At 38.2% G+C, this 11,592-nt stretch overlaps 1 protein-coding gene across 2 annotated transcripts; it reads right to left on the bottom strand.

Annotated features, from left to right (window-relative positions):
* Positions 1-480: 480 nt before the first annotated feature.
* LOC122662179 (root phototropism protein 3-like) lies at positions 481-3,931 on the bottom strand. Of its 2 annotated transcripts, XM_043857748.1 has the most exons (5): positions 3,732-3,931; positions 3,461-3,608; positions 3,299-3,368; positions 1,930-3,171; positions 481-1,067 (listed from the first exon to the last, which is right to left on the bottom strand). In XM_043857748.1, exons 2-5 carry the CDS (start codon positions 3,571-3,573, stop codon positions 519-521), a joined length of 1,974 nt encoding a protein of 657 aa, XP_043713683.1. In that variant the 5' UTR covers positions 3,574-3,608; positions 3,732-3,931; the 3' UTR covers positions 481-518. The 2 variants fall into 2 exon arrangements, with proteins under 2 accessions (XP_043713683.1, XP_043713684.1); XM_043857749.1 differs by having other exon boundaries at positions 3,461-3,817.
* Positions 3,932-11,592: the final 7,661 nt, after the last annotated feature.

Genomic DNA, 11,592 nt, shown 5'->3' with positions numbered 1-11,592 from the left:
ATTGCATCCAATTACTGTTGATGCTTGAAGTTCTAATACAATGGTTCGTCGGGTTTAAGAGGCGTTTTTTGTGAAAATAGAATTGCGATGACTGGCTCTATACAAATCATTACTGTCCAATTGCTTGACAGCATGAATAATTCCTCTTTCATACCCATATGTTTTGATTCACCTGATGAGCTGGGGACTTTAATGCTAATTTTTCCCTTTTGAAACAAAATATTACAGAAGAAATATAAGAAGCTGTAGAGAAAATTCAAAAGTGACACAAACACAGATGTGGCTCACAAGCATTTTCTAACTCAAACCAGTAATTTAAAAAACTACTCTGGCATTCCTCTTAAAAGCCATAGCAGCTGTAAACTAATTGATGTTCATTTGCCTTCTCACCACTTCAAACCAGGCCCCATCAGCCTTCCCATTTCCTTTGTCATATCCAATTTGGCGAAGAAGAGGAAGGAAGGACAGAGCAACAATAGTATCACTCTCTGTAGCTTTAACCCTTTCGACCTCATTGTTCAGGAAATAGAATTCCGCCACCTTCTGGTAATCTTTCTTGTATTTTCTGCAGATGGTGGGATCTGTGGTCCAATGTCCTGAGCCTCCAAAGCTGTCATTTTAGTGAGTTTGCTCAGCTTCTTCCACCCACTGCTCCATGGTGATGACTGCTTTTGCTTTGACATCTTATCAAACTGCCTCTGCAAATTTTCCATGTCATGCTGGAGCTCAATGTACTTAGCCTTGGTGCTCTCAAGCTCAAACTTAAGTGTGTTAATGTCCTTCTTTGCTGTTGCCCATCCCTCTTGGAAGGATTGTGGAGTCCCTTCAAGCAAGGCCTTCCGATTTGATACCATTGGCTGGTAATAAGATTCTCCAGTTTCCTTCAAGGAGTTGTTTGCTATGGCATTGCTTATCTTTACCTGTTCAGAGAATAGGACCTGCACCACTACTCTCAGTGGGAGCCTTTCATTTTGTGCAGCATGCATGCAGGCATCCATGGACAGCTTCTGACAGTCCATTACACGGCAGAGCCTCTTTCTCTCATGCTCAGAGAGTGTTGGATGGGCCTGTGAATTTGTAAAGAAAATTTAGAGAACAATCAAAAAGAGAGAGGGGGCAGGGGAGGATTAAAAATTCTATTGATCTACCTTGTTCATTCTTCATTTTCTAAGTGACCTATAAGTATTGTTTGATATAGTGAAGAGAGAAATGTTTTGCTTCAATTTCAGGTTCATGTTATTGCTGGCTGACAGGAATTATGGCTTCTTCAATGTTCATATCATTCCTTTTCTATTTGAATAACCATAATCTAAGTTCTTGAAGAGAGAAATGTTTTGCTTAAATTCTGTTGGACAACTTATTGTTGCTAGTGAATGGATGTAGCCCTTTTTTTGTGAGGACAAGCTCCATAAGTGAACTTATCGACGTATATATGTATGTGTTTACATACATGTATGGTCATATGAATATCATTTTTTTACATGACTAGGTATCTGCTACCAAGAGCCCTATTTGATCTTGAATGATTGGGATAAAAATTTCGATTTTTGGTTCTATACAAATTACGGCATTGGTTTTCTATCATGTCCATTTGTTTGTTGTACCTTTATTTTTATCTTTGGAAGCATTTTTTGGGTTTTTTAAAACGTGTGTTTTATCCTGCTTCTGTCCTATCGAAATCACTGCTTCGGTTTTCTATCATGTTAATTTGTTTGTTATGTTCATCTATCATATGAATCAACTTCCATGGTCTTGGAAGTCTTAAAATTCTGATAAGTTATAGTAAGAGAAGCAGAAGGCCAAAACTATCATATAAGATTAGGAACACAAGACTTGAATTAGCCCAAGGTACATTCAGGAGTAAAAAGTAAACTGTGCAGAGAAAGCCAAAACTTGCTAATGAGAATAGAGACTTCAGACTTGAGTTACCTTAAGATATGAATCTACTGCTCGGTAGAGTCCATCATCGCAAGTTCTCGCAGAGTCAGGCAAGGCCTCTGCTAAGACCTGGAACTTTGTCAAGGAGAGGTTTCTGTCTCTGGCAACTTCTGTAAGATAACTGTCCACAAGCCTTGCTACTCTCATCTTTGCATTAGGTGCATTACTTCTTAGATTCCCTTCATATGTGTGCTTCTCCGTGAAAGACTCCATGCTTGGACTCAAAGGTTCTGTCTGTTCTTGTACCAAAAAATGTTCCAAAAGCCTGTGAACAAGATCCACATCATATAAGGTTTCACTTTTGTTATATGAAGGAATAAGCAGGTCAGGCAAAGTAGCCTGTTCAAACTGCATCCCAACGCGTTTCTCCAATTCGGTGACCAGAGCAGGTGCAACCTTCAACATATTTGCCATTCTCAAAAGCCGAAGAAGGAAACTGCAGGTGACACTATCCTTCTGTGCTGGTATTATGCTGATGAGACTCTCAATGATCATCCTTTGTTCTCTGATCTGAACACCTGGTGGATCTTCTTTAATGCCTGCAACAATCATATGGAGTTCACTTCTCCAGCTACTGTTACTTCCTTCATCTGCCTTATCTTCTTTCATCAATCCTGGGAGCCATTTTGATGCATAATGCATAATTGCTGCTCCAATTAACTCAAATCTCATTCCTTTCACCTTGATTGCTGTAACAACCCTGACAAAATGATCAATCCTAAGAATTGAAACATCTTCAAACCACCAATCTGGAGGTACCTGATGATTCCTACTGGGGCTTGATTCTTTCATCTCATTCCAGTTTGTGGGTCTTCCTGTATAAGCCCACCTGATACCTCTTGGGTTCGCACAAGCCTTCCAAGCAATGGACTCGCTGCATCTACGTACAATCTGGAGAGTTTCTGCCCATGGAGAGAGCTGCTCACAACTCTTCAACACTAGAATTGAGTCTCTCCATGAAGACAAGACTACATAACTCAGAAATGCTTCAGTCTTGAATATGAGATTGCCTTCTTCCAAGTCCTCTGTCATCTCAAGATACTCTGCAGCACATCTAAGGCCTGAGATATTTGCAGCGTTCAGATCAATTGCAATCCCATAGCAGAATTTTGCTGCAAGCTCAAATGAATCAGCTCCACCTGGAAGATCATCCAATACTATCTTGTTCAGGTCTGCATCTCGTGATTCATATATGATTCTATTCATCTTTCCACACCGGGATAGCAAGGGATACTTCCAGTTCACAAATGCCAAAAAAATAATAATAATAATTAAACAACAAAAAAATATAAAACCCAAAATGGAATCCATAAAGAGTAGAGAACCCATAGTAGAACTTCTGTAACAGAGAATTAATTACCTTATGTAAGTGGAAACTAACATCTCCAACTTGAACAAGAACATCACTTGGAATATCAGTAGCAACATACCTATTTACAGGACAACCTCATCTTGCTTTAGGAACTAACAAATCCAAATTTAATGAATTCCCACAAACATTAAATAAAAAGTATAGAATTACCATGACTGATCTCTTCGTTCGAACCCATCAGTCTTAACTCCATGGTTACTTGAACTGAGGACTCCATCTCCATACTCTCTTCCCCCAACAGACTCACTCTCTGACTCCCACATGTTGGAAACCAGAAAGCCAGAATGGTTTGGGTTTTCTTCAGAGAAGAATCTCCAGAACAGGTGAAGAATAAAGAATTGAACAGAAGAACTGAGCAGGAAAATATAAAACAGGAAAGATAAGGAGAACTGGTGAAGAAGAAGGAAAAGTTGTCGAATACCACATGGGCTACTTGGAATTATCTTAGATTGTCTGGTTCTTCCAGATTTTCTAGAACTCTCACAGGCTGTGAAGTAATGGGCTTGACACAATTTCTTGTATCATTTGACTGCATTGCTTTTACTTTGGCTTTCTGGTACTTTCTCCCACATAAAGAGTTTAGATTTTCATCCCCTGCTTCCCTTTTCTGTCATTTTCTCTCTTTAGAATCCATCTATTGCTACAGGATCTCTCTCTCTTTTCTTACTACAATATTATTTCTTAGTTTTATAATACCAACAAACATGTCTCAGCTAATTTTTGGAAGTTGAACTCAAAATATGAAATTCCCAGTTTGTATTGTGGACCAATGACAGGTAACTAACTCCTCTGGGGGATGATGAGTTACAGAAATACTAATCTTTAAAGAGAGCCCATATGCTTACCTCCCCTGCATCTTCAAACTTCAAATGCCAAACAGGGAATTACATATTTCACTCATTTTATCTTGTGGGTTGGGAAATTTCCTGTGATTATCTAGAGGGAAAGTTAATTGGGTAACTCTAGATGGACCAGATCCCATTAAATGGCTTTCCTAGTTTCTGTGAAACTTTGAATGCATATCAAGCTTGAGCTTCTCTGTACAAATGTCCTTTGAACTCTTTTTTATTTTTTTGGCCCTTTTTGGCAGTCCTTTAAGCTCAATTTGTTGATATGGTTTTGCCTTTTTCCATCATTTTGGACCACCACTTTAATTTTGTCATAATCTTACTGTCCCTTTTGTCTTTTTTATATATGAAAATTGAAGACACCATTTCAAAGTCAATTTTCACAGTACCTTCTCTACCTTTGGTTGTTCAGAATGTGGGGAGTGCAGGGATTTAGTTCACTGTATTGATGTCATAATTTACGCTGCCTTATCCCCCTACTTTCACTGAGAGGCTGTTTTCAGATTCGAACCCATGACCACTTGGTCACAAATGGAGCAACCTTATAGTTCCACCAAGGCCTGCCCTCCCGATATTAATATTGATACCAATATATATTGGATCAGGTTGGACCGTTTTGCTTTTCAAAAGATTGATACCGAGGTTTTTCTCCCATTTTATCCTTTCTGTCTTGATACCGTCGATATGATATCGGACACAGCTGATACTGATATGAATCGATTGATATAATCAATTCGATACCAATACTGATACCTGAAATCATGGGGAGGGGGGGTTTCCTACTGAAATTACCCAAAAAAATAGTGGGGGGTCCCACTGAAATTATCAGAAAAAGGGGTTTCCTGATGAAAAACTGATGATCAAAGCTCACTTTTTTTTTAATCTTTTCTAGTGTTTCTCATTGGCTCCATTTGTATTATTTTGAAAGTAAAATAAAGTAGGAAATATTTTACTTTTCTCATATTTTATAGGGTTTAAGAAGTAAAATACTGTGAAAATTTTATTGTAATCAAGATTGGTGGAAAAATATGTAACTTTATTTTTTCCATTTGGCCCTAGCTCCTGCTTTAGTGGGTGAGGCCTTTGTCTTGAGACTTGATCTTATATTGACTAAGTCAAAGGGTTATAACAAGATTGTATTGATCTCAGATTGCCAGATATTAATTGAGGATATTGTTCATTCTGATTGACTGCCAAATTTGTTGATCTCGTCTGTTGTCCAAGATATCAGGCATCTTCAACAAGGCTTCCACAGTTGTGAGCTTTTCTTTACTCCAAGAAAGTGTAATTTTAGTGCCCATAATATTGTTAAATGGGTTATTTGTTTTCCTGAGTTTGGTTGGTGGGAGAACTCATATCCCGAGTCTCTCGCATCTATTGTAATCAAAAAAATTTCCCCCGTTCATGAAGAATAAACTGTCTCCCCCTCCGCAGGGTTTCTGCGTCAAAAAAAAAGTAGAGCCACTGAAAAACTACAAATTTTCTGAAAACCAAACCAAAAGAATCCCTTTGCCTTAGGTTGGAAAAATGTTAAATTGGAGAAAAAGTGATCTACTTCTAAATTTTGATTAAAACCCGTCTTTAACCATAGGAAAAGGACTTGTATCACATGTACAACTAGTTGGTTAGAGAGGAGCGATCAATGAATTGGCATGCCCACTAGAGGCCAGGATTAGCTTCATCATTTCAGTGATTTCTGGCCATAAAACCAAAAGGCTTTTTTTCTAATTTTTTTTAATAGATTGATTGAATCATTGAGACCTGATCACCATATAGAACAAACTCAGTAAATGTTTGTCTTATCCATTGCTTGCCACATGTCATAGTGTGGATCCATTTGATGCAATCGTCATTAAAAATTGAGACATTTTATTAGGTTGGATTTGAGTGCAAAGGTTGGGGAAACGCCTCTTGGCGTGGTGGTGGCTACTAGTTCTGGTAGAGCATTGACCTAAGTCTTAGGGGGAGGTTGTTTTTTCGACTCCACCCCCACCTCCCATTGGATGTTTGATATCCTGTAATACCCCCTTGTCTCCCCCCTCCCCCGCCACCTCACACCCCCACAGCCTACCCCTTGGCTGCCTTCTCCTCTTAGAGTTGGGATGCCACCCCTAACCACCCTCTTGGGCTGTCATCCTAGTGGCCTATGGGCCAATTAATTCTTGCCGTTGTTACTAAACCTTTAGGGACCCAACATTTTGTTAAAAGATTTTTTTTTTTGGTACGAATTTTGTTAAAAGATTTCAACTATGTTATCTGGGTACTTCCAAGTTATGAGCCATACCTATGCTTGGCCAAGTGGAACTTTAACATTTTGATAGATGGACAGAGTTTTTTAACAGATGCACGTAACTTCCGAACGTAAGATTCAAAGGAAGCAGAACTCTTCGGTCTTCTTCAAGGATGGGAAAGAGCAAAAAAAGAAAAAGTTTCGATTTAGTATTTATGACTATGCAACAAAGAACTCTTTCATATTTTTTATTTTTCCTCCCAAGCATCCCATACCCTGGAACCTCATATCTCTTTTTTTTTACTTAGCCGAAAAAATGGACAACTTTGATAATATTACTTTCCACCACTGTAAAGACAGAGCAGGAACCTGTGCATCCCCACTGTACTCTCTTTTTTAGTTTATATAATCTTTTTCTTTCATAAAAAAAAATTTTAAATAAATAAAACATTTGACGAGAATCTTTGCAATTGTAAAGATCAAACTTTCCATAAAAAATAGATAGAGTTCGGATAATATTATTGTAGTTTATGAGATCTTCCATTTTCTAAAGTGACAGAAATAAAAAGAGAGATTAATCTGTTTTCAAATTAGATATGTCAAAAGCTTATGATAAAGTAGAAATACTTAGGTATTCATATGGTTCAAATTGCCACATCATCTTTTCAAGTGGGAAATATTTTCATGCTGATATAAAGATACACTTTACGCCGCTTGGTTCAATGAAACTTTTCTCTTACGTGAATCTTGTTGATTGTGTTTTTTCTTTTTCATTTAGAAAGAGTTTGTTTCCACCCATGAAATCTCTTCACCCACCACTATGATCTCATTATAATTCCTACATTTATGTGAGGAGTCTCATCCAACCATTTCAAGTGGTGGGTCACCGTGGGTGAAGAGAACTCGGGAGCTTTTCTTTTTACCCCCTTTTTTTTGTCTCTTTTTTTGGGGATTGGGTGTGCTGGTGACTTGACCCAACCATTGCTACCCCTAATGGTTTCACTCTGCCACAAAATAAAATCCTTTTGGCTCTATTTGGTTTCAAGTAAGTAAAGGGATGCGAAGGGAAGGTAAATCTGTTTTGAAAAGAAAAAAAAATATTTTTATTTTCATGAGTGTATAATCTAATCTAAAACTCTTACTATATTTGACAATTATATATTTTAATTAAATATAAAATTTATTTTACTTTTCAAATCAAAGGGATTTGATTGTAAAGTAAAATAGAATTTAGTAACCAAATTTGAAACGTTTTGAAATTTGCTATACAATTGTGTGAAGGATTAATTATTAAAGTTTCCACTTTTGTATTGATTTGATTTCAATTCCCTTCCTTTTATTTCCCTTGCAACCAAATGGAGCCTACAAAGTCCATGATTAATAATTTGAGCAATGTTGTTGTCCATGGAGAATACCTTGTCATATTTATTTTACTTCCAACCTTATGATGTTGAACGCTCACTAATTGTTCCAAAACTGTGTTTATCACAATTTAGGCTTCATTTGATATGTATTCTCGGAATATATTATCATTTAAAATGTATTCTGAAGTGAGAAATAAAGAATTTAATTTTAAATTACTTTTTAGATCCAAAATCTATTTTGAAATTGCATATCAAACATAGTATTTTTCTCAAAGAAAAAATATTTATGAATGAGAAGGGCTAGGAAGGTTATCTATTTATAACCTAAAACTCTAAAACTCCTTTCCCCTTGTAAATTCCTTCTAAGAATCATCTAAGTGTAAGAAGGGGGTAAGTGGCCGGCTGTCTCCCATGCTCGCAGATTGGACCGGCCTGCCCCATGTTAATCTCCCAATGCTGATGAAGGTGAGATAGTGATAGATAATGAGATTGATGGAGAGTTGTGCTTTTTGGCACTGAGTAGTTACTGGCAGGAGATTGAGGGAAAGGAATATACTAACACCGGTACTCGTGTGCCTATCTATCTATGTATGAATGTGTGATTATTCCTAAAAACAGCGATGGAGAGACGATGAGAGAATGGGCCCAACACGCAACAGATCGATAGCCACAAGACAAGTGGAAAACCCATACACCAATTCACCAAGCCAAGGTGACTCCGTTAGCCATATATGGTCAAGTCCTGGGGGGCCCACTTGAAACCATATGAGAACGACATATATAATATAAGAAAAAAGGATAAGAATGAGAGAAGAGAGGGTCACCCACGTTGCCGTCCCACTGCTCTCACATGGATTGGTTGAGTTGGCTGTTGGGGTTTCAGTTGACAACCGTCATGTCTAATCTTCAACTACCCCATCCCCCCATGACAGCATTTGCCATATATAATCTCATTTTTATTTTGGAGTTTGATTTGTTCCTTCTTTAGTTTACATTTAGCGACAGTTTTTTTTTTAATTGTCATGTCAAAGTTTCTTGCTACCTCCTCTTCTTTACCTTAACGGTTAAAAAGAGAAACAGAAGAGGAACAACTAGGGGTGTAAGTTTGGTCCTATTGGTGCGAACTCGCCTTGACTCGTCTTGAATCTGAATAGGGTCTGGGCTGAGATATTTAACACTAAGGGCGGGTTAGGACTAAAAATTGTTGGCCCTGAATCAAGGTCGAGTCGGATTAGGATTGAGGTCTCGGGCTGAGCCTGGCCTGACCTAGACTATAATATATATATATTGATATACTATAGATATTATAAACTTTAAATGTCACACATATTTTGTTATATAATATATTATATATGAAGATAATAAGTGATAATATATTTTATTATAAATTTATAATATTATTTTATGTAAAATTGATAATTTTCTCCCAGACCATGCCCAACTCAGTCCAGTCCATGCATCTCTACCTTCCCCCACTCCATGATTAGGGTCAATCATGATCAGCCCAGCCCGACCTGAGGGCGGGTCAGGGTTGGATTTTCCAGGCCCTGAGTCAGGGTCGGGTCAGGTTTGGGCCCAACTAAGAGTAGTCAGGGTTGGGCTGGGGTTTTGAAAAGCCCGGCCTAACCCGACCCTGTTGCAGCCCTAGAACAAATAAGAAGAAGTTCCTTCTAACCTACAAGGCTTTACTGAACAAATGTAATATATCATATGTAATCCCTTTTGTTTAATCTATAATAGTTTTTTTTTATCATAAAAAAGAAGAAGGAGAAATTCCTTTTTATACACGAGGGAGGGTCTCTGAAAGGCAAGGTGGCCCCCGCACCACGGGCCATTGGGACCCTACATGGAAGCAAGATATATATTTTTGTACCTTTTATGGGGCCATGTTATTTTTAAGGGTTTTTTTCTCATATTGCCATGTAGCTCCTGCACTAGGACAGGGGCCAATGAGAGCACGCGTAGGAGCATATACATAGATGAGATTTTTTATTTGATAGGGGTTGCATGATAATTTTGCACACTCATGTGTCTGCACAAAGACTACATGACCAGACAGCAATTTTTTCCTTTTTATTTTGTGGGGCGTTGGTGGGGAGCGAGCTCACCTCAGCTCCTTTGTATTTGTGGAAACATGTATTGGGCAAGGATATTAACAATGTGGGAGAAGTACATCTTAATTTCCATCCTAACTCGTAACAAACATATATATTCAAAGTTTTAGGTCTCGGTTTGATATCGATTGATCAGTGTTGACCGAATAAGCATCGATACGATATGGATCACTAACATAAAATGGATATAGGGTAACACGTAAAAAAAATATGGTATCTATATTATTTAGGGTAAAATGGTTCAATATGAGCAATTCGGATCGATACCAATACAATATGTATTGGTCCAACCCATGTATCATGTTGATCCTTGCGAACACTGGATTGAACATTATTTTCTTGTGATTCATTTGGAATTTATCAAGAACAACAATCTTAAAAGACTTTAAATGATGCATTGTAGGGTAGTTGACAAATTATAAAGAGAAAACCAAATGCCTAGCTAGTTCAAATTCTAAAAGGTTATCAAAATTGGAAGAAAAAAATAAGTTCCCATTATGGCTTGGACTAAGAACTTTTTTCATCACACTTGTCATTATTCAACCACATGGGTTGATGATTTAGCAAGTAAACCATTGGATAGATTTATGATCATCTTAATAATGACTAATATCTACTAGCTAGGAGCCTGGGACCGAGTTTTCCTTCAGCCACGGTGAAAGGAAATCCATTCACTTCATCATGAGGGGTTCAAATGTGTGTAGGGGTTATTGGGAGGGTATTTTGAGGAACATACTAAAACCCTATATATAGGGGTTTGTGAACCCTAATATGGTGTGGTGAAGGAAAACTTTCTCCTATCTAATTTATTGCATAGAAGTTTTCCCCATTTAATTTTTCACATTTTTTTTTTGAAGATCTTTATAATGATATACGGTGATGTGAAGTCAAGTGGTTTAGCTGAAGGTCAGTTTTTCTCCGTCGCCGTGCGTGGTTTTCTTCTCCGTCACCGTACGTGATCTCCGTTACCACTTGATCCTGTCACTCCGGTAGTTTCACTCTCTGTATTATGGAAGAGAATCCTGAACTATCGTCACCCCAGATCCCCCCTCATACAGCAAGCACCTCCCTCCAGGACGATGACGATGATGAAGATACCCTGGCCTTAGAGGAAGGGGTTGAGGATCGATTGGAGGACGCTGATAAAAATTGTCTGGTGGGCCAGATTGTCTTTTGTAAACCCTACAGACGCCAAGCTGTTTCGGAAGCGCTCGTTCATGCCTGGAATCCTCGATTTCCTGTTATTATCACTCCCATGCAGGAGAATCGCTATCGTTTTCAATTCCAGCATGAGCTTGATTTACTGAATGTTTTGGATGAGAGCCCTTGGGCGGTTGGGGGAAACTTATTACTATTGGAACATTGGAATGCCAATCAAGAATGGGGATTCCATAGCACAGATTTCTGGGTGCAAATACATGACGTCCCATTGGAATTATTCAACTTAGAAGTGGGATCTCAGTTAGCAGCAAAGGTTGGACATCCCAAGCAAATAATTTTGGTTCAAGGTGTTCAGTTTGGGGCGAGAGTCATGTATATTAGGGCGCGGGTTCACATCAGTATCATCAAACCTCTGCGCCAGACTATCACAGTCAAGCGAAGATCGGGGAGTAAAACCACTGTTCTTCTTAAGTATGAAAGGCTGCCTAGTTTCTGTTATTATTGTGGTTTATTCGACCATGAAGTCAAGAGATGTGTGTCCCTCTTTGATGCTGAACACAAGCAT

Source organism: Telopea speciosissima, chromosome 5 (genome assembly GCF_018873765.1).
Source record: "Telopea speciosissima isolate NSW1024214 ecotype Mountain lineage chromosome 5, Tspe_v1, whole genome shotgun sequence".
Classification (NCBI taxonomy): Eukaryota; Viridiplantae; Streptophyta; class Magnoliopsida; order Proteales; family Proteaceae; genus Telopea; species Telopea speciosissima.
This window is presented reverse-complemented; position numbering and strand designations above follow the sequence as displayed.

Excerpts from the sequence above, each read along its gene's own strand:
- LOC122662179 (XM_043857748.1), bottom strand. The coding sequence starts at position 3,573 with ATGTGGGAGTCAGAGAGTGAGTCTGTTGGGGGAAGAGAGTATGGAGAT. Across the intron at positions 3,172-3,298 it reads TTAGTTTCCACTTACATAAG|TATCCCTTGCTATCCCGGTG; the intron begins GTAATTAATTCT and ends GTGAACTGGAAG. Across the intron at positions 1,068-1,929 it reads CAGTAGATTCATATCTTAAG|GCCCATCCAACACTCTCTGA; the intron begins GTAACTCAAGTC and ends ACAAATTCACAG.